Below are 27593 nucleotides of genomic sequence, written 5' to 3'. Positions count from 1 at the left end.
TTTTTCTCCATTGTAGAGTCAAAATTGTGAGAAATTAAAGATTAAATAACTCAATGAATAAAAGACATTTTGAAGTGGTTCTTTTTTTGTTCGATCACATTTTTGTTCCTCTTTAATGTTTCGAAAAAAAATCACAGGGTTAATTCCAAACGTTAATTCCCCTTAAAAATCAACCTCGTTCTGGGTTATAGAAGTCAAGAGTTTTTGATAACCACGTCAAAAAGTAATCTAAATCTTGGTTTGGGTTGCGATAAATATAGAGCACTACCCATTTGCTAGATTTCAATTTGATTTCTATAGGAATAATTTCGACATCATCTGGCAGACTGAAATGCTTTACATGGCTGACAAGGAGGGCTTTGTAAATACCATGAGTCCCCCACTGTCACAGGTAATATCTAGCCGAAATAGTTCTTTGTAACCTTTGACTTTAAATTGTTTTTTTTTGGAAACGAGGAGTCAAGCTTTGTTTCAGCAATGCAGAGAATGTCGTATTTATTTTCAATAAAACAAATAAGATCTTTGAGTTTATTTTTGACCGAATTAATATTTGTATAGCCCAGAAGCACATTATTAGGGATCTTCTATGCCGTTTAACATCGAATCACTCACTATTATCACAGATTTCTTGTTACAAATGTTTTTGAGAGTGGTAGAATTAGTTTCAGAGTTAACGACTTTCTTTTCAATATATTCATTAAATATCAACTGTTCCCTTTCTCTATCTCTAGCGATTTGAGTGGAAATGTCATAGTTTTCTTCTTTTTCTTCTTCATCTTCGACCTCCTCATCTTCTTCTTCGTCCTCAGCTCTGGTTTCCTCTGCTTGCATTTCAATATTCCCTCCACCTGTTTTGACATCGTCATCTTTCTCCTCTGCTATGTTTTCAATTCATTGGATATTCTGAATAATTTAAAGTTAAAGAATATTTGACAAAGAAATTTTTTATTGGAACTTGTGAATATTATAAATCCTGAGCTTCAGAACTGACTCTTACGATTTCATCAATTCTTAGTTGTTTTCTTTTTGGTTCAATTCGGTTTTGTTTCTTCCGTTTACTTTGAAGGTGTTGGCTTTTTGTTAGTTTCGTGTTCCTGAGAATTTGGTGAGAAGATTCAATGAAGTAACGGTACGTTTTAAAGAGAATATATATATTTTAGGATCTATTATTAAAAATATTATGCTTCGCCAAAGTACTTCTCAGGCCAGGACAAGAAAGAAAATGAACGGAAATTCGAATTACTTAATGATAGTAAGTCCTCGTAAAAAGAGCGATACCTTAAGCTGATTTTGATTCAGGAAAATCAAACCACAATCTTTGTAATTGCATTTGAACTCTTTTTTCCATATAGCATTTCCGTCACCTGAAAGAGAATAGAAGGATACATTCTTTTATGATTTAATAGAGACTTCTCGACACTTTTCAGTTATTATTACGGATTTTGCAGATTGAGAGTTAATAGGTGTAACTATGCCGTATTTTAACCATATTTTAATCAACTTAAAAACTTAAGTCCGGTATATAGTCCCGAGTTGAAAAATTAATAATGGTTTACGATTAAGTTGAAAATAATAACCTCGTTTGTCTGAGAGATGTCTTTGTTTCTCTGTCTTTGACATAAACACCCAGCTCGGACAATAGGGGCATGATCCAACTGATTTTCTCTCTGGCAAACCATCGTCACCAGTACAGACCTTCCCATCGGCACCTACTTCATTCATATCTAAAAACGTCATGTAATGATGAGGGTGTTGCTTTGAATCGATGGGATTGTGCCACTTGAATTTTTAGGCGTGGAGGTCATTTCATGCATTCTTTGCTACGATGGAGTTGTTGGAGCAATGTTTACACCTTGGATTAACACACTTCATGAAAATCAACTCATTTGACTTACGATCCACGTGCTTCAGCATGAAACGCAGTAAGGTTCTTTGATGCCCTTAAATTTGTCAATGGTCCTGATAAAAGCTAAAAAAATATTCAAAATGTCAGTCATAAGGCCGGTGTCCACTTTCGTGTGAAGCGCGAAAGATTTTTTCTTAACCGTTTCTGCCTGAAGAAAAGATTACGTCATAAAAAAGTTTCGTGCGAACAAAAAAAAAGTTGAAGGAAGTTTAACTTTTTTCAACCGTAATAGGCAGCTTTGACTCCGTGAGACAAGGCCATCGTCTTTTTAATTTTTGTGCCTCAAAATTATAAATAATACCTTAAACACACGGCAGAAATAAACGAAGTTCACAATGGAGTGTAAGTTCCAATCCAATCCGTTGTCTACCTTCAGGAATGCAACCCCCTTTCTATCGTTTTTCAATTGCGAGGATAGGAGGATAAGCAAGATATCATTCGAATGAGTTGACGTGTCGTATTTGCATGCTCTCAATCTGATAAGACCTGGACCTGTTTCTAAACGTTGGTAGTGTACACGGCCTAATTTATCCTTCCTGCGATTACTGATGCTTTCTGTTTCTCCGACATCTGTTATCTCATTCGCGTTTGTTGTTTCATTCCCAATGACATCATAAGGCTCATCCATGATATCTTCGTCACGGTCACTGCTGACCCTTTCCTCTGATTTCTTGGGGAGAAGCTGTAAGTAACCCGATGGCACTAATAGGTAGCCTGGATTTGGAAAATCGTGATCTTTTACTTTGTCTTGCTGAGAAACTTGAAATCGCAACATTTCCGAACCCTGACAAGCTTTGGAATTCTGAGGTGTACAAGTCCCTAAAGTATTTTCGGGTCAGGGCTGGGGGTTCCTTACATTCTATCTCATTTCTAAAAAGTTTGCTTTGACCATCCCTGATATTATACCATAGTTATGCTTATTCGGTAAAGGCCTATCTTTTGCCATGCTTAGATTACCTAAAATTCTTTAACTTTACGTGATGGTGAAAATTTTTTGCCTAATTTTAAGGCTGCAGCTTAAGCTACTTGGTTGGTAATAAAAGAAAAAGATGTGTAGCTGGAAAAATACTCCCTTAAGAGCAAAACACCTGGTATATGATGAGCCGTATTTCTATTGTTTTTAAGAAGCTGTATTTCATCTTTTTAGCCGTCAATTAAAGTAGAGGAAATTGTTTACCATTTTTAACTTGGGTATCCTTCTCTGGCTAATTCAGTAAAATGCACTTTATTATTTTCCCATTCTTCGAAACTTAAGAACCACTTAATAATATCTTAAGGGCTCTGACCATAGTGAATTTGCATAATTGTCGTGTATAAAATGTGTTTTTCTGACTGATCTACGCAGCAAAGCCATGACATTATTATACATTTTCTATGAGACCAACTATTCTAGATTCTGAAAATTTAAAAATTTCAATAAAAAAATCTAAGAAAAAGAAAACGAAGACTTTCGCGAAGAAGAGTATTTCAACTTTGAAGAGCTTATTTTCGGTGAAGAAATAATATTTTTAGAAAAAAACTTTTCCGATAGATGGTGTATCTTTTGCCGAACAGTAAATATTTTTGCGGACAATTTTTGTAAACGCTTTTTTGTATCAAAGTCTTCAAAATAGTGATTTTTCATCCATTTTTCACCGGAATTTTGCTTAAAAAACAGCCATAACTTTCGACACATCAATTTAGAAAAGATTTCCGCAAAATTAAAAATAGTTCAAATATTTGCGAAAAGAAATTTTGAAACAAAAAAGTTAATTACCGATTAAAACTAAGCAATTTTTGTAAAAGAGGGTAACATAACATTTTATTAGGTTCTTAACGTCATTTTTGGTAATTTAATTCCTATTAATTATTGATGGAATAAATTCTGAAACGATTGGCTCTTCCAGAAAGAAATTAAACATAGGGGGTGGATGATATAACAATTTTTGGAAATTAACTCCAGACATAGTGAATTATGACCCCCCCGACAAGAGATCTTACCCACGGGCAAGCATCAGTTAACCCCCTCCCCCCGGACATTCAAAATTACCCCTAAACAGAGCACGTAGTCCTGAGATAAGACCTCTAAAGTCCAAAAAATGGCGATTCTGATGATGTCAGCGTTTTTACTGAGAGCAAAAAATCGAAACGTCGAAATATATGGTTTAATATGTTTGGATCGGCCGTTAGCGAGATATAGGCTCAGATCATATCGTTTATAACGCTTTTTTGCTGAGTCAGCACCTTTTTTTCAATTTTAAAATCGTTATATCTCGCCACGGCAGGTTTAAACATACTAAACCATGTACTTTTCTAAAAGCCCTTGATTAATTGTAGAAAAAGTACTATGTCCGCCATTACGGATTTGAGGGTGTTCCCATCTTCCTGGGGGTGACGTTTTTTTGGTGATTCCTGGCATCTTCCTGGACCTCTGTGCAAAATTTCATCTCTACACCATTTTTGTCCCAGTTTTGGCGGTTTATGACCTATTTTTACTTGACTAAATCATGCCTAAAATTGCACAGTTTAACAAATAAACTTGCAAAAGCAGTTACATTTTAGATTCAACTTGGAAAAAAGCCAAAAAATACGTTCGGCCGTGATAAAAAAAGTGAGTAAATCCATACCTGTGTTTGAAAAGGATTTCTTTGTATGATGATTTTCCTCATCACTTGACGAAGACGATTCTATAAAACAAAAAACACGACATTATTGAGTAGGATCATGCGCGGGTAAAACTTAATACCTTGAGATTTACAATCAAGAATTTAGCTCTGAATTTTTTGTTAGAAAGTGTTAAAACCTTGTCTAAGCAGTAAAGGAAAAGCTATGATAGAAATATTTTTACCAGAATACTCAGGTGATCTGTTCTTTATTTTCTTCCCAACTCCGTTTTTCTATGAGTTAATCTAAAACAAAAAGAACGGACCTTACGTTATTAACTGCTAGTTTCTTTTTTGAAGACGGCTACATTTTTTTTATTGTGATAATTTATGGACAGCGTAAAGAAATTTTGAAACAAAAAAGTTAACTACCCATTAAAACATGGCACCTTTTGTAAAAGAGGGTAACCTATCATTTTATTAACGTCTTTTTAAGGTTCATAACGTCACTTTGGTAATTAAATTCTTAATTATTCTTGATAGAATAAATTCTGAAACAATTGGCTCTTCCAGAAAGAAATTGAATATAGGGGGTGGAGGGTATAACAATTTTTGGAAATTTACCCCCTGACAAGAGATCTTACCCCCGGGCAAACATCAGTTAACCCCCCTCCCCCGGACATTCAAAATTACCCCTAAACAGAGGAAATTTGCCCAAAACGAAATGTAAATTTTTCAGACTTTTCACTACCCCCGGACAAAATATCCAATATATTCCCCAACCCACAAAAACTTTCTGGAAGAGCCCAATTTATGAAGATAGTTTTTTGATCTTTTGTTCATATGAAAGTTGAATGTGATTAAGTTTATCTCAATTTCTTTAACCATTATTAAAAACTGTCTTAGACACAACCTATACTCTCAGGTGCCTAATAAACGCATACCCGTTTATTAATTTTGAAAATATTTCCAGCTGTGAAAAGGAAGGTCCCTTGTTTTGCACCAAAAAGCCTGATTTCAGTACAATTTTCCCCCGGCAATCAGGTCCCAAGGTTTATTATAATTAGAAAAATTTTCCAGCGCCCCGTTAATTCTAAGCCCCCTGTTTTTAAGACACCGGAAAGTACAGGCTTGCAAATAATATAATCAGAAAATAGGTATTATCAATAGTTTTTATAGATTTACTCTCAGGGGGAGGGGAGAAGGGCTATAAGCTAATTCCTGGTGTAAATGAACGCATACCTTTTTCCTGTAGCATTTTTTTCTTGAGTAAAGTTCTGTCATTAGTTGATGAACACGATTCTATCAAGGAAAACAACACAACATAAGTATGTTTACATGAATGAATGTCGAAGAGGAGTTAGCGTGGCTTTTTATATCTCAAAACCGATCAACCGTTCTGCTAGCCTGGATATCCAGACCGTAAACTATTTCACCGTCTAGTTTTTTATAATCTTGTCTCAGGTTTACGGTCTGGTCGAAGTAACTCGTCTGCAGGGATATCTGTCCCTGCATATGCGAGTGTCTCTAATTGGTCAGTACGCGCCCAGTCACTGAGCAGAATTTTCGCGGGGTTTTTGATATTTTTCGATGCGCGCGCATAATTTATGGAAAAAGCTGACCTTGCAAAAAAAGATAAACAAATGAAAAAGAAAACACAAGTTCATTTCTAAACAAAATGGCCGCTGGAAAGGAGCCTTTATGAATGTGGCTGATGCTTTGATGTACTTTAAAGTGGTTTTGAAAGTTTATTGAGTTTGTAAAAGAGGTTTTATGGTAAGTAATTATGTGTGTCTGCCTGGGTTTCCAAAGTTTTGAGATTCTGTCAACAAGGGTTTACTCACAGACTGTGTCATTCAAAACTGTATCAGACTTTTTTAGTTGCACCAGACTCTAAAATTTTAGAAACTTTGTATGTTGAGGTAAGAGTTTTTTTTTCTGAAATTTTGAGTCTGGATACCCAGGCTACCGTTCTGCCAGCACCACGCTCTACTTTAAAGGGATGCAGCGAATGTGTTGATCTGACAACCTTTTCCAGCCGATTCTAATACGCTCTATTTTGCCCAAAAACAAAAAGGACTGGGACCTAATGTTTAAATTTTGCTCGATATGACGTAATGCTTTTGCGCCATTTTGTTCACTTCAGTCAGTGAGCCGCTAAACTTGGCAGATTCTCTTTCGGATCTTGCGCAGTAATCAGAAGCTGCTTGAAGACCAGGCTTTTTACTAACTTTTTTACTGAAATTTTGCGCAGAGGTCCAGGAACATGTCAGGAATCACCAAAAAAACGCCACCCCCTAGGAAGATGGGAACACCCTCAAATCCATAATGGCGGTCAGAGTACTTTTTTCCAGTGGCGGCCTGGCAGGGGGTGCAGGGTGTGCAGTGCACCACCCAGAAAGACGTGAGAGGGGCGCCAAAAAAGCTTTTCAAGGGGGCGCCAAAATTGTTTTTGATGTTTGGTTGGGCGATTTGGCGCTCTTTGACACGTTTTTAGCGCCTTCTATAAGTGCAATGTAAATTTTTTTTCGCCTGCGGCGCTTCGTTGTATTTTACGAATTTTTTTCAAAACTACTATCAACATTGAATTGCGAAAAGTCAAAGCAAGAGAAGTGTTGTGTATCCACCAGGGGTTAAAGAGGATGCTCCTTCCCAAAATGAGAGATTGATCGAAACGCTGTTTTGAAACTCCTTTTTAGAATATCTTTTAAGCTGTTTGACCTTTCTTGCACCAAATTTTTTTGCCTGCGGCGCCAGAATTACAAAGAACCCTTATTCCTGCCAACTTTCGAATTTTTGGGGCCTCTTTCAACCATTGATTTTTAATGGAGAGTAAAGTAAGACTAGGAAATAACAAGGAAATAGATATTAAGTCATCATTACCACCACCTTCGTATAAATAAAAGTTTGTTAACTCAGAGATTCTGCGCGTTACTTTCAATCAGTCACTGCTCTTACAGTTTAATATTTTCACTTAATGGTAGAGGGCGCAAATAAGGACAAAAATACCAGGGGCGCCAATTTGATAGTTTGCACCACCAAAAAAATTAAGCCTGGCCGCTACTGCTTTTTTCCCTTGATAGCTGATTTTTAATGATTTTCAAATGTCAAAAATAACTAGACAGGGAGATTCCTCTCTATCAGTAGATAAGAAAAATGGGGTCACTTTTGGGTCAACTTAAGATTTACAATCAAGAATTTAGCTCTGATTTTTTTGTTAGAAAGTGTGAAAACCTTGTCTAAGCAGTAGAGGAAAAATTACGATAGAAATATTTTTACCAGAATAATCGTTTTTCTTCGAGTTTATCTAAAACAAAAAGAATTGACCTTACGTTATTAACTGCTCGCTTTTTTTTTGAAGACGGCTACATCATTTTTTTTCATTGGTCTCAGGCTCTAGACAAGGGGCTTAAGGGCTACTTAGACTAACCAATATATTGGTGAATAATATCCGGCAATATGGTTTGCGAACCGCAATATCAGGAGAAAATAACGGATACTCTATTATATACAAGAACTTTCTTGTTGTAATGGCTTACGGACAAGAGAAATTTTTTTCGCGTTGGTGTAATGCAAAAATTAAGTCGACACTACTCGATGTACACAGGGTTTTTGTACTTTTTAACAAGAAAGTTGTTTGAGAAGAGGAGTTCAATTACTGCCTACCTCAAGGGAACTAATTTTCGCGGGAACTAATTTTCGCTTTATTCACAGTTTTTGCCAAAAAATTTGAACCCGCGAAAATATTTGCGAACTCTAAACCGCGAAAATTAATTCCCGCGAAATGTGATTTTTCTGAAAACCCCTAGGAAAATGAAAAAAATTGGTCCAAAAAAAATCAAAACCGCGAAAAATTCAAAATAGTGCATTTTTTGATTTTTTTTTTCGACCGCGAAAATTAGTTCCCTTAAGGTACAAACTATACAGCTGACGTCTCTAGTTCGAATTTCTATTATTCGATAAGCTCCCGTTTTCAATCAAAGTGAAAGTCGCTGTCAAATTCGTCTAAGAAAGCCTTTTAAACAACGCTCTACTATTACTTAAATGCAAATTGAAAACCTCTCTATTTCGATGAATATTTGAAATCCCTCTCTTATTAGATTTTTGGTGTGGAGAAAGGTGTTTAGGATGGAATTATTCAAAATGAAGATTTTTTATTTTTTGTGTTTGAATTACTTTGGGCGTAAAAACTTTCGCGAGTAGAAACCTTCGCAATTTTTGCAAATTTTAGCCTTTTTCGCAGAAGTAAATGTAAATCTGTAATCAATTAGGAAATCAAAATAAAAACTATTGATAAGACCATTTTAAACCCAAAAAGACTCGTTAGAGTCAAAGAACATTGGTTTCAATCGAATTCAAGAAGAATTTTTCACTTATTTTGCCTTTCGTACTTTCGTACTTGATAAAGCTCCACGACACTCACTAAATATTTTTACCTTTCTTAGCATTCCATCTTCTCGTGGTTTCAAGTAACCAGTCACAATCTGAGTCGGAGTCAGAGTTCGAATCAATAGCAGCGAGTCTCTTTCTTTCGCAAAAATATTCTTGAAGGCCACATAATCGGACTCCTCCTCTGACCCCGATTCATCCTCATTTTCAACTTCACTGTCTTCGAAATTTTCCGCAAGTTCACTCTTTTTCATGAGGCGGTCAAATAATTCTTTCTTCTTTATTTTGTGAGTCTGTCTCAAGTGATTGTTTAATCTTCTAGGTGTTTTCGAGCAACCTAGTATAGGGCAGGTTCTTCGTTTGTGAATTCGCCTCTTCGATTTACGATCAGCGTCGCTCTTTATGATGCGTTCTTTGTAGAGGTTATATTGGCTTTTCAATGCCAGAGCGTTCTCCTCTGTTAAGCCATGTTTTCTCGTGGCATGACTTTGTTTGTTCCTTGCCACAGAACGTACTTCCAGTTGTTAGACACTTCCGCTGAAATTAAGATTTTAACTTAATAATGAAGTTATAATAATGAAAAATGAAATTTTTCTTTCTACCGGGACGATTTTTGGCCTATTTTTCAGTGTACAGGGGTCCTAGCGGGTCTGTGAGAAAGGCATGTATTTTGCTTTAGGGTAAGGGCACAACAACTACAGGCCAGTTCTCAAACTTTGGTTTCGAAAAGTTCGAGACAACCCCAGGATTTGAAGCCCTTTTTGATCCAAAAGTCAAACCCAAGACTGTAGTTTAACATTTCGTCAAAGGAAATCCTACCCTCTAAAATTGCCATATCCAAAATGCCTTTTTTTCCAGGAAACTCCACATGGTTCAATTTTCTCTAAGGATTTCCCTGTTTATGAACGAAAAGCTATTATTCGAAAATTACTTACAGATTTTTTCTTCTTAGCCATTTGCCCATGTTTTTCATTGTCATCAAATTTGTTGTCATTGTCTTCAGTCTATAGAAAAGACGAATAGGATAATGTAAAAAATTTTCGGCCCAGCGCGTGCAAAAGAGATGGGCCTTTAAAAAGCCATTGGCCGACAAAAAAATTATCTTTGTCAGGGCCTATGCGCACAATAAATTAACGAATCCAGTTTGATTTTGAAAATTGTTAATGGGCACTAAAATGCAGCTCTTGTGTAAATTAGGAACAATTTTCATGATGCTACGTGTGAAATTGGTCATTTCTGGACCTGTCATATTTAACCCTATCAATCCTAGGCTTTTAGGGGCGGTTCAGAACTAGGGGGATGTTCCTGTACACGCTTTTTTTATAAAAGAATATTTTCTATAAGAATATCAGGGTGAAAATTGGAAAAATTGTAAGTATACCCTAAGAATAGCCTCTAAGGTGAGTTCACAGAATTTGATAAGAATACAGTCATTTTGTGAAATTAACCTTTGATCTAGTGGGTCTTTTTGGATGAAATTTGGTACACAAAATCCTTGTCATATAAGGTTACTTTTGACAAAAATATTTTTGATGACGTCACTCATCATGCTCGAAGTGAGCAAAAACCGAAAATCGTCTTTGTTCTTATAAAAAGCTATGATATGTTAAAAAAAGCTTTAGAAAAAAGTTGCCTGAGTTTAAAATGCTTATTTTATCTTTTATATTTTATTTATATTTTATAAATATTCAATAAATTACAGTTTAAACGATATATTTGACATAAAAAATAAATTTGTATTGGAAATGTGGCAATTTTGAAGCTAAAAAAAAAGTTAGGAATTTACAGAAAAATTCATGCCAAAGAAAAACAGAAAAAAGAAACAGACACAGTCCCGCCCCTAGGACGAATATGGTTAACAGCTGGTGGCTTGATTTTTAGAGCTCGACAATTTTTCCAAGTAAACTGATTCTTAAAAAATTGTTAATGGACACTAAAATGCAGCTCATGTGTAAATTTGAATAAGATTGAAACATTTTTCATGATATTATGCGTGAAAATGGTCATTTCTGGATCTGTCACATTTAACGGTCAATCTCGCACTTATTTCTACCATATGTGTAAATATGTAAAAATCGTAAATCTACCATATGTGTAGATATAGATCTTAGAATCCGTAAATCTACTATATGTGTAGATATGTAAAAATCGATAAATCTACCATATTTATAGTACATAGTAGTTACGGTATAAATACCATCTCAGACAATCTAAAAAGAATGACAAATAACTATTAAAAAGCGACAAAAAGAACGACAAACCTTAACCGTAACTATCAAAGAACGAAATGACATATTTGAAAGCGAAACTAAATTCAAAGAAATGTTTAATTTTTGAGGTCTCAAACGCGAAGTTAATGGCCGCGAGCAGAATTTCATCCCACGAAATTTTTTCCCTAAAGGTATCAAGCTCAAAAGAATAATCTCTGCAAGAAACATTAAAGATAAAACCTAGTGTAATACTTTCAATCAATTTTCAATACTAAGCTCAAAAGATAAATCTAAATAAAATAAAAAGTTAAATCTAGACTGACTACTCGTTAATTTCTAATCTATCGTCAATACAATACGAGGCTCGAAAAATAAATTAAAAATTATCCGCAAAAAAACTTTATTGACGCCCTAGTGTGACCACTATTTAAAGTCTGTCTCATTGTGAAAAACAAAGTATTCATTCAGTCAAAAGATATGGAAAAATTTTTAAGTTTATTTTTAAAAAGGCTACTTTTTGCTGTTTTTGATACTTTTTAGCGTCAACCAGCAATAAACTTTTGTGCACCGGGCTGGTCAAAATAGTAAAATTTGATAAAATCAAAATGCACCGTTAATTGCAATTTCTGCTTGATTTTTTAAACCCTTCTCACCCTTCTAATGAAATTGTATCCCTCTTATCTCTCTTAAAGATCACTTCCTGCTTAAAATAAACATATAGGTTAGAGGTGTGCTTTCCTTATATACATCCTCGTTGCATTTTCCGAGCCAACATTGCATTGCAATCTGCAACCATGCATTCCCGAAGTTTTAAAGACTAAAATGATACCAACAAAAGATATTTCATATTGCAAAAAGAAAAAAAATAGCAAAAATAGCAATTATGGCCGACCTGGTTCATATTGGTTCCATTCCTCTATAATTAATCCAATGCCCTTAGTGTCTAGAAGTGTCTTTTTGACATTCAAATTTTATAAACTCGCCTAAAAATCTTTTTAGGGAATCCATCTAAATTTCTAACGAGAATTACACAAAAATCACACTAACTGGACTTACAGTGGTATGAAAGACAGCTCGGTTCGAACTAATTGGTATCTTAGTGCTAGAAGAAAAACAAATTCCATCGATTGATTTGATATTAAGGCTTTAAATTACATTAAATTATATTGATGGGCATATATCTTGAACAGATAAAAAATATACGATTTTCATGGGATTTTTCACAATATAAAAGCTATTGATAACCAGGTGCACAAATCTAACCTGGCCTAGATGTTACTTTTAGCAGGAAGTGAGCTATCAAGCGAATAAAAGCGATACAGTTTCATTAGATGGGTTTAAAACCAAACAGAGAATACAATTAACGCTACAATTTCGTTTCATCAAATGCTACTGTTTTAGCCGACTCGACACACACTATTGTATTTGTATTTTTGCTTTAAATTCGAATATTTATTTACATGGTAGCAGTTATGGTTATCAAATTCGATTTGGTCTATATTGACCCCTGCAATTATCATCTTCTGACCAAGAATCACTACTGATCAGGCTAGGTTACCCGAGTCTTAAAAGCCATTACTGGTCTTTTCAAAAGCTCTCGAGTAAACAAATCTGTATTTGGACTAAAATTACTTAAGAAACTGCCCATACAAGTACATATCGGAAATGCCCATTTTGGTCAACTTGGCGTATAGGGGTTGGAGCCTTTATATTGATTTTCAGAAGAAAAGAGGATAATTTTCGGAATCGGCACTCAAACAATGTCCACAAAAGAAAACTCATAAAAGGTCATTTTATCCCCCCCTTCTTCCAAGTGTGACAACTATCTTAAGGGAATTAATTTTCGCGGAAATAGCGGTGACAGGGTCTCGAACTTTGGTTCTCGAAACCCACTTTTCGACACAATTCTCTCATTTTCCTGGGGACATTTGAAATTTTTAGAAAAATCTGCAAGATAAAATATAATCAAAAAACAAGCACGACCAGTTTTAAATAATCTTGAGTGAGAGAGTAATTTAATTTTATCATTCGTCTGAAATCACGAATGAGCCTTTCTCCATGTGAAACAAAATGTTTGCATACAAATCGTTAAATGACGTATATTGTTTAGGTAGATTCAAAATCTTAAAACAAGTAAAGGTTGTGGGTCTTACAAAATTTAAGGGAACATCCACAAATCCAACCTTAATCAGGGATGTAGGCACCAAAACTTCCGCATCGCGCAGAATTGATGTTGTTTATGTTGACATTTAAAAAGTTCTATCCGGGGGTTTGCACTTTTTGTTTTTTCTTACTTATTACGTCACAAGTTAATTGCCGTCTTTTGATTGGCAGCCGTGTACATTTGTGCGCGATTTGATTGGATGGCGCAACGTTCGATAAAACAATAGAAATCAAATATTTTGTGCACGCGTGTTCGAATTGAAACTGCTCAATTTTTTTGGAATCATTTTTGAATTGGCAAGCAGAGAAGCAAGAGGAACATACTTGATAAACAAAATGTCTCTTCGATTAAAATCCAAAACGAAATTAAACTACAGTGGATTGCATCATTCTAGCACAGCAAGTGAGCTAGAAATTATGGAATGGAGATCGATAAGAAAAAGAAAGGATATGTACCAAGCAGAGGAAACTTTTGCTGAGAAAAGAGTGAGTATATTTTCTTTGTTTTGTTGTGTCGTATTTTCCTTTGTTTTTTCTGAGGGGAGGGAGAATTTAAAGTAATATTTTATTTTTATTTTTTTCTCTTAACTTCGAAACAAAGTCAAAACAGAGTCTTTTAAGTAGATAAGGGGGAGGGTTTGCGGAACAAAGCGATGGAGTGTGAAAATATTCTAGATTTTTCCCCTGTCTCTTTATCTGATTGGAAAAAGAACGTTCTATCTGATCAAGTGGCTGGGATGGGGAAGTGAAGATACAACATGGGAGCCTGCTTGCAATATTCTTGATGCTGCTATTATCCAGTAAGTGCTATTATTGTAGTTGCCACTGTCATTTTTATGAACTCAAATACAATGTAAAAGAATCTTGAATTAATTTTTCACTTGTTTCAGTTGTTTATGGAAATCTCATATCATGTTGCTTAGGAAAAATACTTATATATTATATATTCATGCAATAAGCTAAGTAAGTAATTGGCACTTTACCATTACTTTTACAGGTTCTGGGAATGTCCTGCCCCTGAAACGAGGCAAGTATCTTTTTATGTTGAAAAGCTCCTCTCTTGTTTTGAGGCCTCCCTTAAAGAAAGGTTGAGAAGTGTCAAGCAGCTCGATTTTCCTGTCAGCATATTTAGGTTTCTTTTTAATGGGAGGGGGTTGGACAAAAAACAGGGGTACAAATCTCTAAACAAAGGTGATTTTGACCCTCAATGGTTCCCAAAAGATTGGCATACAGGCCTTATAAACAAGAGAGGGACCAAAACTATGATTCGGTTTCCAATAGATATGCGGAGTTTCCTTTCGAAGTCTCACAAGCTTTTTCAAAAACAAAAGTCAGGGGAGATTTTAGAAAGGAAACGTCGTATAATTCAAAGGATTACTGTAACATAGTTAAGATCGTTTATTCTTATTGATTTTTTATTATTGATTTTTCTGAAATATATCATATCCCGGCTTTGCCAGTAAATGGATGAAATACTCATTAATGGTAGGCTTTTTTATCAAAACAACTTGATTACCAAACAACAAAATAATATAACTGTGAACATTAAAAACACAGTAGTGTGTGCGACTTTTCGACAATTGTATTTATCAAGTCAATAATAACTGGATAGATGAAATATATACCTGTCGTTTAGCTAAATGAAATGGTAACTATCTCAACAAGTTCTTTCTTCTTTTCTTGTGAGCTGATCGGCGTTCGTGTATATGATGTTTAGGTTTTTTCGAACTTCTTTTTTCTGTAACTTCTTTTTAGGTTTTTCCGTATTTTTAATATTTTTTTGTTTTTTTTGTTTGTGATTACGGGATTTAGTGGATTTGATTCGTGGGAACTTCTTGTGGTAATACCCGTTTTTTGAATCCCCTCTAACGCGCCAAACCCACTCAGGATCATCCAAGTTGAGTTCTTTTCTTTCTTATCTGCCCATTCTTTGAGCACTAGCCTCTCTGTTTGTGTAAGGTCTTCAGTCACACTGACTCCTTTGTATTTTTGGTTATCTTTTAAAGGAGCCAAATTACGAAGGAAAGTCATTTTTTCTTTTTCCGATCCAAGGACAACTTTTATTGGTCTTTTCTTATCTTCGGCCTTTCTTCCAATCCTCGAAACACTCTTAATACTTGGTGTTTGAATCTTGATCGTTTTGACAAGTGCGTCTAAGAATTTTTTGTCTCCATCACTGGTTCCTTCGTCCTCTTGCTCGTCTACACCATGGATTACAATATTCTTTTGACGTTGGTCATGGTCTTTTTTTTCTTTGATCTCCTCATATCTGGCTTCCTTGACGATGGATTTTAAGCCACTCGTTAACATCGGAGTGTTTGAAGCTTTTGTTACATTGGCATACGATTTCTCAACTTGCGACTCAACCTTCGTCAGGGAAGATTGAATTTCTTCTAAGAGAGATGATTTGATGGTCTCCCCGAGTTCACTGATCTGCGATTCGATCCTTTTGTTTAAGTTATCAAGCAAATGTTTCTCAAGTCCTCTTTCTCTCATGAGCTTCTTCATGGTTTTATTGCTTTCGCTTAGTTTGGTTTTACTTTCTTCGATTTTCTCGATTTTTTGATCACGTCTTTGGATGATCTTTTTGAGATCTTCTTCTTCGTTACTACATAAGGAGGAAACGTCTTTCGAAACTTCAACACAATTAACGCAAATGAAGGTACCTTTAACTTTGGTGGAAGCGCGTTAAGTTTGATTATTTAGATGGATCTGGACTTGGTAGGCTGGTAACTTGGTACACTTGAAATGAACAAGCCGTAAACATTTTGTGTTGGTACATTTTAGCGAAGATTTTTCTTCCGGGTCGTAGCAATTGTTGACAGTACAAGTTGGCAGTGTTTCGACTGTAGATATGTCAATCGACGAAATATCGCTGTTTGGTATGTCGTCATCCATCGGTGTTGATTTGGACGTTGTGTAATTCTTTTATTTTTTGTAGAGAGCCTTGTTTTTAGAGAAAAATACCCGATTTTTTAGTATTTTTTAAAGTTTTTTTGAGAAATTGTGAATTTTGCAGTATTTTGTTCAAGGCTCTTCTGCAAAAAAATTTGACGTCTGATCTCGTTGACGTCAGATGAACAAAATGTTTACAATATTACCTTTTTTGCCCTAAAATGACCAATTGTAGGGGTGATTCTCAGAATCTTGAAAATATCTGTGTTTCGTGGATTTGTCAAACAACCCGAAATTAAATTTAGTGAAAACTTCTTCCCTTAAAGTAACCTGATTGGAACCATTCTATTTCAATTTAGCAAATTTTAGAATTTAAATGAAAACTATTAATATATTTTTTTCAAAAATGTAGACATTGATGATGTTGAATTCGGCTACGCTTCGGCCTTCTTGAGGTATGATCTTTTTTTTCTTTCAAAACCCTCTTCTTCCAGGCATCTCATTCTCTTCTCAACTTTCAAAAGATTGACACATGCGTCCTTTCTATTGATTTTCGAGTGAAAAATCTTCCTCAAATCATCATTTTTCTTCTCGACACCTGTAAAATTAAGTTGCGATCAAATGATAAGTTAAATATGTTAAAAGTACAAAAGGGAGAGTGTGATTTTAATAAGAATTTATAATTTACCTTGGCCAGAGAAGATTCGCAAGGTTCCATATTTTCGCAGAATGTCAGGTACATGTTTGGCCAAAATATGGATGTAGGGTGTCACAGGATAGCTCCAACTATATCCACAACCGTTCATCTTCTTGAGCCTACCAATCCACTCGTAGGTCTAAAAAATAATTTTGATTTTATTTCAGGATTGTGTCAATTTTGTATCATCATCAAATGTATGGTTACGTAATGGAGAGTCAATAATTTTAAAGATTATTCACCTTTTGTTGGAATGTGTCAATTTCTTCCTCTGTCAATTTTGGTTTGTTGATCGTGTCGTACAGTTCTTCAAAGACCTTATCGTAAAAAGGTAAAAAAAAACATTACAACAATGTCTCTGCCCTAACAGTATTATTCAAAGATATTTGTTAAGACTTAATAAATAATAATTGTCATAAAACAGGTTTATTTCAATAAAAATCTAAGGTCTGTAGTAGATTCAAGATTTTGGCAGTGACTCAATTTGCAAAAAATTTCAGCGGATAATCCGCTGAAATTTCATCCCTTAAGGTAGATGTTTATACCTTCCAAAGTTGCTGTGTTGGTAAGACATCTTTCTCAGGGAGCAACTCACTGAAGTATTGTGGCAGCTTTCTTAGCATTTTCTTCTTATCTGTTCCCATTAAGCTTGTCCATTCAAGTTTCTTTGATTTCTTCTCCCTCCAAAATGTCAGTGTGACCCCAATCCTTTTCATCAACTCAATCAGTTTATTTTCCAAGAAGTTGTTGCCATTTTTCTATGAATAAAAGATTATATTTTATTATTATTGTTTAAAGGAATAATCAGATGGTTTGAGATATTTAGATTACAGAAACCTTCTGTGGTCCCTAGTAAATCCTCAAAGTATTTTTGTGTAACAATTTTCCAAAAGATGAATCCCACATGCCAGATATTCCAAACCATCTGATTATGAACCTTCATCTTTTGGAAAAGTTACCGTTACAGATTATATTTCTGCATTTTCAGATAACCATACCTCATCTTGGTCAATTATCGTGTGAAACAGTCCCTCCTCTAAACGATCGGTTACCCGAAGTAGCAAATGAAGCTCATCTACGATATACATCTCCAAACAAACGTTCTCAAGAAGCCTGTCATCTTTGCACCCTGGTTGTTTCTTCCAGTTTGAGAAGGTTCGTTTCTTGCCAGATTTTAAGGGATCTTGTCTGAAAATAAATGAATTGATTACATGTTTTTTTTATTAAGCATGTAAAAATCCGAAAACAGGCTCAGAGATGCTTAGGTCGAAAGCTTAATAAGGCTGAAAAATGCTTGAGGATTGCTTATATCGTAATACTTAATACTTCTTATTCTACTATACAGTACTGAAATACTGCTTATATCCATACTACAAAGTAGCTTATACTTTTTTCATAGGCTCGAGGTAATACTTAGCATATGCTTAATTTTTCCCCATTTTTTTGAAATACTGTAACTTTTTGATTTTTCAAATTGTAAGATTTTTTGAAAAATTATATTAAACATCTAATCAATGTAATATACAAGGACAGATTTGAGAGCTAAAATTTAAAATTGTCTTTGATGACGTCAGCAAAACTTTCTTTCACACATTCGTAGCTTTCTGAACCCATTCCAACACCTATAGCATTGTTACCTGAAATAAAATCACACATTTCATTATGTTCTTTTTGTTCTAAGAGCCTTTCGAAGGTAAAATAAAACGTAGCATTCCAAGTATATTATAGTTTATGCTTGCGAAAAAATTTTCGAACTTGCTAAAATTTCTAGGCACCTGAACTTTTAAGTTGTGATCCAGTTGATTCTATCACCTAGTACGATAATACCACCAGATTGGACTTCCGTGTTAACTTGGTACCATCCCCACTAACTTTCGGCTGTAAAAATAAAACGAAAGACAAATAAGAAATAGCAAAGCATTGTTAAACAAAACACACTTTTTCTTTTATAAGAATAACTTCTATAAGAATATCAGGGAGAGATTTCGGGTTTAAAACAATAGGCTTATTGTTTAGAACAATAGAAAAATAAGAATAATGCTCACCCTCAACCAAAGTACACTATTCTTATAAAAGAATCAAATCTATTTTTCCAAGAATAACAAGAATAGCAATAATGATAGCGACAACTTACCATAACACTTTTCTCTACACAACGTATTCTAGCATCTCTTTCCAGCTCATCTTTCAGCGAACATTGAGCCCCAATGATTTTACCCTCGGTCCTCTGGATCTCAAATGTGTCTCTAATTTTTTCCACCCTGTGCGTCCTTGGTAACTCTCCCGCCAATTGCGTGAGTTCGTGGTACGCCTTGAGTGAGACAATGTGTCAATCTAGCACGTACGAAATAGCTTTCTCCCTCTCTATTTCAGATAAATCGTCACCTGAAATTGAAAGAATACGTTACATTATGATGCTTTGAGAAATGATAACATATAGACAAATCATCTGTTTTACGAAACTTACCGGTTTTCCACTCAAAGGATTCGTCGCCTGTTGATGTTGATTGCTGACTAGATCGATCCGTGGACTGGCTTGATTGATCCGTGGACTGGCTTGATTGATCCGTAGATTGACTTGACTCAGTCCAAAGTGACGATTGTGAAAGTGGATCTGGTGGGCATAAGAAGAATTTGCAATTTTTCAAAATAAAAAGATATTTGAATAGTTTGGATTCATTCAATGTCATAATTCCCGTCTCAAACCAGATATACACTAATTACCCAGTGTTCTAGAATTATATATGAGTTCTGTGGTTGGGGGAGGCTGCCGATTATGGTTAAATTAATGCGATGGGTTTAACTACGCGGTCATTGTGTGTCAGCAGTAGTCGTCAATTTGATTTCATTTGCCGAAAATCCAAATTGCCCGACTACGTCATTTATTCCATTCCTATAGAATAAGCATAAAATAATCCTTCAAACAAGTCAATTTTTCGAAAAGAGAAAGATTTTTTCCATGTATCAATTTTCCCTGTCTTACCAAAGTATTTTCAATTGAATAAATTTTAGCGATCTGAGCTGTTGTCAAGGGTAGTAAAAATCCAGATCGAACGAGAAGAGAAAACGAAAAACCTTTCCCCGCTAACAATAATCCTAAAGAGATATTTCCAAAGTTACAAAAATACCTGATTTGATTTAACCTTCGGTACTTTTGTCTTTTCCCAATTTGTTCAAATGATTTCGGGTTCGATCTTATTTGTTTGGATGTGGAGGTTGTCTACATAAAAAGTTTAAAAACAACGCCTATAAGGCCTGTCTGACATTTGCGTTCTCGTTTCAAAACACCACTGCCTCGTAGCCCCACGGGAACTTTTCCTGAGTGGGGATAAAAATTCCTACGGAAATCACAGTAGGGATAGGAATTTATCGATTGAATCCAGGGTACATTCCCACCCTTTTCCAGTTGGGCTGGGGTCTGTTTACAGGGGTTTTTCCAAAATTTTCGTCACTATTTAGGTTACAATTATTTTAGAGGTGTTTCCCTTTTAGGAAGAGCAGGTAGCAATTAATTAGCGGAGCGGGGGACTGATATTAGGTACCCGAGAATAGATCTTTTTGAATTGTTGTATATTGTGGGGGGCGTACGAGGGTCCTGGACACCGAAATACCGACAGTTTTTCACAAAATCACCGCAATACCGACACATTTTTTACGAAATACCGACACCGACATTTTTTTCGAGCTGTCGACAAAAGATGAATAGTATTTCCAAGTAGATAAAAATGTCTTAAAAAAGGTTTATTAAAGATGAAACGAGGAACGCATGAGTTTTACAGAATGTCTTAAATTAAGATGTAAATCATTTTAAATGTAAAAGTTCACGCCTTGTTTATAAGAACCAGTAAATTTTGGTACTATTTTCGAGCATAAAAGCTTATATTTGATATTTCTCCAAAATCTGGATGGAAAACCGGGCAGTATGTAATCAGGATATTGATGTAAAACTATAAAACTACAACAGAAAAACTATAATAGAAGTTTATTGTTTATTTTAATCGATCGCCCAAATCGTGACGAGCGTCCAACCAAATATAATGACCCTCTATCTAGTCCAATGATATTTGCATCTGTTCTTTGACGATCTGAAGCATTTTCTTCATCATTTTCACTAAAGTCATCATCACTTGACTCATCAAATCTATCGGGTATTTCTTCCTCTTCCTTTTCCACATTTCCGGCTTCGCTTGCTTTTGTTTTGTAAGGTACCGTCTGCTATGCAGTCTCTTCGATTTCAGATGTGGTATACACATAATGTGGCATGGTACCCATTTTACACATGGTGGTTTCCTGTCTGACGGTTTGTTGACGTACAATCCTCGTGTAGTTTGTCGCCCAGTTCTGCAGCGTTTTTTCATCTTTTGTTGTTGTTACTCGTGAATTGAATGCCTCCAGGTAGTTCTTTCCAGAGCTACCGAATTTATAAAATAAAGCACGGCACTTGATGAGGCCCCCCAGCGGACCCAAAATTCACGCCATCACGCCAAATTTTTTTCGATTTCACGCCATCACGCTTAAAAAAGACAATTTAGTTTTCACGCTCGTACCCTGGATAATTTCAGTGTTAGACCACGTTATTACCCATTGTATAAAATGCCATTATAACCTTAATTCTTGCTCAGATATGTGTCTCTTTTGATATTCAATTTTTGATTAAGTTGTTCGCCATTGTTGTACCTACGGCTGATGAGTTGGGGGCGAAATATTTGAGTAAATTAACGGTGCCCACCTTGGTCGGGCAACGGAGAAAAGTTTTGAATTTTGAGGGGTTCAAAGTGCTATTTTAGGACCCATTTTGAGTCACTTTGAAAAGGAATTCATGTAAAAATGATGAAAACTTTTAAAAATAGCTTTTCTTAGTTAAAACGTGAGGGGCCATGTTTCCCTGGTCCCCCGTTGACGAGACCAATGGGCATTAATTGTGAATTAGTGTGAAGAACTTCCAGAAAAGGGAACGAGGAGGCGCAACCATGGTTTGCGCCGACAGGGGAAATTTTCAATTTTTGACCCTTTAGTTTGGCTAAAACCACCCTCATTTACTCAATTTTTTCCAAAACATAGTCTAAACATCAACGAATTCCTTTGATGAGGCCAATCTGCTCAAATTTACACCTCTTAATAAGCCTGTTGCTTCTTTATGTTTTAAGCCTTGCTCTCTACAAATATATATCATCCTGAAATAAAGGACCTGTTGCATCTATGAAAGAAAGGAAAACTTTAGTTACAGAGGAGGCGCAACCATGGCTTTTTGCGCCGAGGAGAGAAATTTTCAATTTCCGACCCTCTCATGCTGATAAAATACGCCCTCGTTTTTACTCAAAACAGAGTTGTTTGTAGCTTTTTACTAGTAGCTTAACTGAACCTTTTTAGCATTCGACTTCATTTCGAAGACTAGCTAGCAACTGCTAAAGATAATAGGAAGTTACATGGATAAACGGTAGATGAACGAAACTGTTTCCACAGTTTCTTTTAAATTATATAACGAGATCTATAGAAGGCACCACCATAGTTGGGGCCGACGAAGAAAATTTTGAAAATTAGACTCTCTAGAGTGGCTAAATTGGACATAAAATTACAATTCACATACATTTTCACGCCATCACGCCATATTTTTCAAAATTTCACGCCATCACGCCACGAAAAACCCTCCATCACGCCATCACGCCAACCGCTTGGGGGGGGGTTTCCTTGATTACATCTGTCGACATTATATTCCAAAAAAACATCAACAAAAATTAACACTTCTATTTGAACACTTCAACTGCAGACCTCATTTGCAAACTATTTACATTCGTGCATTTTCATGTGAGAAATAATTTTTTCAAGACTCTCCTTCGCAGCTCCCGCAACACTATCTCTTAAATTAATCTTCAAAAGTGTTATTTATTTATTTTATAAAAAGAGTAGCAAAGGAGAGTGATATATCCTTCTTCAAACACATATTGTTCTACTGCTAACCCCACTACCCCTGTCTCTAAAAGAGCTCAACCCAATATAATACGATTTCACCAAATAAAAAATGTTATATAACATTTTGCTTATAATGGTCTATTATCATGTTTTTTGTTCAAAATTCTAATATGACATGGAGGGATTTCTGAGAAATAACCCTTGATTCTAACACCGTTTCTTCGACGTTTTGAGAAAAATTACCGTATCACCGATTGAAAATTCAACATTTTCCGTCACCGAAAAGCATCTCAAACACCGAAATACCGACACATTTTTGGTTGATCACCGAAATACCGACGCAAAAAAAGGTCAATACCGACACACCGACATACTGGTACACCCCCCCCCCTATATTACGGAAATATATATGGAAAAAGAAAATTATTTTTAGACACGTACCAGTTTTGTTTTTTCAACTGTTTCCAAATTATTTTGGATAGACACGAAGTGCCACTTTCTTCTTAGGTCTTCTTGTCGCTTCGAGTTTTTGTTTCTCATTGCCGAAATGACCTTAGTCCCCAAAACACGCAAACTTTTAGTTGTTCTGTATGGATCTTGTAATTTTAAATCAAAATCTCCGAGGAAGGTGACTATCCTTTCGTTAAACATCGGTGACGTCCATTTTCGCCAATTTTCTTAACTCTTCTCCGTCGATTTTCAACTGAAATTGGTCTTCCGGAGATTCGGGAGCCAAAAGAATCAGATTGCCAGTCATGTTTAATTAAAAGATATCGAAAACGAGGGTAAAATATTCACAAAATACCACAATTCTTCCGTCCAAAAAAACTTTTCTCAAAATATGCCCTTTTGATTTTTGCAACATTTCGAACACGTTCGAAAATTCGTTCGAAAATTCGAAACATACTGAAACGTTCGAAAATGGGTTTCCCGCGGGCGGGAAAACTTTCAAAAGCAGTCACGTGTGTAAAATGTAAAGAACAAAATGGGAGGGGTGGTTTATATAGATAGATGAATAGAAACTTTGAAATGCAATAATGAACGTGTCAAGTAGGTTCTCTTCTCAAATCCAATAACAAATCGTTTTCAAATAAATGTTTTTATTTTGTAATAAAAATTATTAAATAAATTTAAAAAATTGTACCTAATATTTGTACCTAAAAAAAGCAATTTTCGGTTTAATAAATGTTAAAGATAAGTGAACAGGTTGGAAAAATATCGTTTTAAGAATAACTATTTAGGGTAATTATATCTTTGTTAGGTTTAAAAAAATGACCATTAAACAATTTTATGTTTGATACTTTATTTATGTGTAAGCACGTCACCACGTGTGCAACATTTTTGCGTACACGAAACTATTGTTATGATTGTCTAGTTCTACTAAGTTCTATTGTTCAACAATCGTTCAATAACAATAGTTCTATTGTTTAAACAGCCAATCGGAATATTCCATGAGAAAAACATTCGGTTTTGAATAGCAATTTCTAAAATAAAGAAATCATTTTTCATGGAAGTCGGAGCACGAAGGATCGCAAGATCATAACAAAAAGACTATTTGTTTTTGTGATTTCATGGTTATAAAATCTATTTTGTGATATTTTTGTGTAGCTTGGAATTTCTTATCCTCTTTGAATTACAAATCTGCCAACTTAGCTTATCTTGAAAATTGCGAAGCGAGAGATTTAGTTTGCAAGCATAAGCCCTTGCCAAGACAGTTTTGTTGTTAGGTATTTTAGGTAGCCTTATTTAACTTCTGTTTTCGTAAATTTGAACTTTACATAAACTATATGTTATTATGTTTAATCATTAAATATCAATCAACAGTGAAAGAAATTCAAGGTAAGACACTACGTTTTTTTCTGGGTGCGATAGTTGTTTAGAGGATTCGGTGGAAGGGCGTGTACTTAAGATTTGTGTATAATTGACGTTTTTATTTCTGACGTAAAGATTATACTACTTCTCGTACTTCAGCATGAAAAAGCATAGATAAAATGAATTACAACCTATTGATTATTATACACCATATTTTTGCATTTTTTTCTCTCTTTCACATGGTTTATTTGTATAATTAAACCCCGGTTTTTCTATGTATGTACATGCTTTTCTTTTCACTGCGTCAATTTTTTTCAAGCCAATCTTTTTTTTGCATTTTTGACACCGGCAATCTTTGAGCCCTGCTGGCATAGTGAAAAAATATTACAACCTATAGATATTTATACATCTTTGAAAAGAGCTTGAAATCCCGGGGGGTACTTAGGCAAAAATAGGTGCTGGGTATGTGCGGACGGTAAGGGTCGGGTTTTTCACCTTTCAAAGTCTCTCTAAGGGTTACAAAAATCACGATTTTTAGAAAAAAATTTTGATTTTGAGAGAAAAAATTACAAAAAAGTCTCACTAAGGGTAGGAAATTTTTGAAAATCAGAGAAAATTTTTCGAAAAAGTCTTTCTAAGGTTCACTTTTTCACTAAAATTTGGTCTCTCTAAGGGTCGGTTTTCGGAAGTCCCGTCCGCACATACCCCTCATTCACCAACCCTAGTGTCCCCCCCGGGCTTGAAATGAACTTTCTTACCATTTATTTGTATAAGCTGAAAAGTAAATTCCTCAAATTTTTCTGATCTATCAAGCATTGACAACTTTCTTAAAATATTGAAAAAATTTGTCTCTTATAAAATACCTTGAAGCTATTTGTGGTAATCAAAAACATAGACAAGTTTAGTACTGCTGGAAAGGAAAAAGATCAGGCAATGCAAAAATATCAAAAACTAGACCTAAACCCTCATCACATTACTGAAAACCGGGAATGATATGCGAAGAAAAAAGCCAAAACTTACAAAATGTCTCTTTAATTGACGTTAAAAAGTGACGTCAAACCCCCGGATTCGAAAAACGTCAATTCTTACAACATCAATTCTGCGCGATGGCACCTGTGATGAAACGTAGAAATTTCTTAAGCTGGGAATTATTGATTGTACGGACAAAACGATGAAGCCATGTCAACACTCTTCCCTCTTGTGCAGTTTTTTCGGTTACTAAAAGGTTTTTGATAAAATTTTCTGGTGTTGGCTTAAGGCTATGATATAGCAAGTCAATAAGTCTACCGTCAAATTAATTCCAAAAGCTGCCCAACCATTTAATGATACATTTCATTCCATAATTTGGATTCTTGACCAATGTGATTTTAGCAGCTTTAAGTAAAAGCTGGTCAATGGTTGAAATAGTTGGTATTACTGTGAGGGATGCGTCACTAAGGATGTCAGAGATGGGTTGCGTTTCTTTCGTGTAGCCTTCTTTGAATTTGATGATAAGTTCAGCATCCTTTGTGTGGAGGTACTCCATGTAGCCACCACAAAGCTCATCATTATCCAATGTCTCAAGGAGAACGGCTTTTAAAGCGCTTTTACTTAGTTCCTGACTCACCAATAAACTTGAATTCAATTTTGCTGAGAACAATCGTTCTCTTTTTGTACAACTCCAAAATTTGTTTGTACGCACTTTCTCTATTGATCTCAAAAGTAATCGTATTTCTAAGTTTTTCTGAATCCAAATTTCTGTAATATTCGATCATCCGAAAGTCCTTTGCATTTACGTGCTCGTTGCAATTACTTTCTTCATGTCCAATCTCTCCTAGTCCGGTTTCTTCAGAAGTGCCAAAACCTTTGAAAGAAATACGATTGGACAATTTTTAAACTTTAAATTCACTGAGAGTTGGTTTCAAAGGGGGAAGTTTTTAAAAAAAAGAAGCCCCCTGCTGTAAATTGGAAATTTCGAGATGTGAAGCACTTTTTTTTTCTCGAAATCGGGGGTTAGTAAAAACCATTAAAAATCACATGCCAGTAACTTCAAGACCCAAAATCAATGCTCTGAACAAAAATTGATCGATATATCTTGAACGTCCTTTATTTTTATCTCCTCGCAATAGGTTATGGGGTTTAAAGATGGATCATATAAATATCTCAGGGTCGAAAAATGGCACATGTTTGTTTATTTTGTAGATCAGAATTGGTTTCTGGGTAAAATGAGAACTTTTTGTTATGTTTTCTCCGTTGGAAAACATTTTCAATGCTTGTTCAGAAAATCACCACAACTCTGAAAATATCTGAAAGTGAAGCTAATCAAAAGTAGTTATAAAGGACAAGATGTCAAAAATGATGTAAATGCTAATGTCAGCATAATTTCCAGACATAATAACATAAATTTTATCTTTAAGAACTTTGTTAACGGACCTTTCAGATACAACCTTTTTAATTTTTCGAAAACTTTCCACCTAGGACTTCCTTATTCCAGCCCCCCATTTATTAATATTCGGAAAACATATTTTTCAAAACTCCTTCTTTTTGCCTTATTTCGTCTATGCCAGCCCCTTTTTCATTTATTTCCCACTCAGGACATTTTTATTCCACCCCCTCGGCAATTATTTTTTTCTAAATTCCAAACTCCCTGTTAATTCCACACTCTCGTAATTACCATGGATTAGAAAAGCTTCAAACTTAATTTTGTTAATATGATAAGGATTGAAGATTTTTGCCTTACTAAATTTTTATTATGCGAACATCCCCAGCACAACTATTGACGGGTCCTGAAAACACCATATTTCATGTAAATTAAGTTTAATGAAATGAAAGGTTGATTATCAAATTGGCAAAAATTAATTTGTTTTCATGGGTCTGGAATTCTTGTTGACGTTATCAATAGCAGTGGGCTATAATGGAGACTTATTTTTTCAAAATTAGAGGCTCCAATGTTTTATCTTTGGTCCGTTGGGACCTGAGATATTGTTTGTTTTTTTCAATTTTTGGCGATTCTCCGGCCTTTTTTATGCCCAAAATGGGCCGATTTCGGG

At 35.1% G+C, this 27593-nt stretch overlaps 1 protein-coding gene and 1 long non-coding RNA gene across 2 annotated transcripts; one reads left to right on the top strand and one right to left on the bottom strand.

Moving 5' to 3' along the window:
- Window positions 1-573: 573 nt before the first annotated feature.
- Window positions 574-16148, bottom strand: LOC136804226 (myb-like protein X). The gene is made up of 9 exons (XM_067060929.1): window positions 16079-16148; window positions 15054-15922; window positions 9813-9881; window positions 9393-9414; window positions 5731-5790; window positions 4513-4572; window positions 2453-2620; window positions 1311-1364; window positions 574-878 (listed from the first exon to the last, which is right to left on the bottom strand). The coding sequence occupies exons 1-9, from the start codon at window positions 16146-16148 to the stop codon at window positions 574-576; spliced, it is 1677 nt and encodes a 558-aa protein (XP_066917030.1).
- A 413-nt stretch (window positions 16149-16561) lies between these two features.
- Window positions 16562-19647, top strand: LOC136804233 (uncharacterized). Its single transcript, XR_010846255.1, has 4 exons — window positions 16562-16600; window positions 17010-17173; window positions 17831-17997; window positions 19216-19647. It is a non-coding gene; the product is annotated as an uncharacterized lncRNA (long non-coding RNA).
- Window positions 19648-27593: the final 7946 nt, after the last annotated feature.

This window comes from Clytia hemisphaerica, unplaced genomic scaffold (assembly GCF_902728285.1).
Source record: "Clytia hemisphaerica strain Z4C2 unplaced genomic scaffold, Clytia hemisphaerica genome assembly, whole genome shotgun sequence".
In the NCBI taxonomy this organism is placed as follows: domain Eukaryota; kingdom Metazoa; phylum Cnidaria; class Hydrozoa; order Leptothecata; family Clytiidae; genus Clytia; species Clytia hemisphaerica.
Note: the sequence above shows the minus strand (reverse complement) of the source record. Positions and strands in the feature narration are given on the sequence as shown.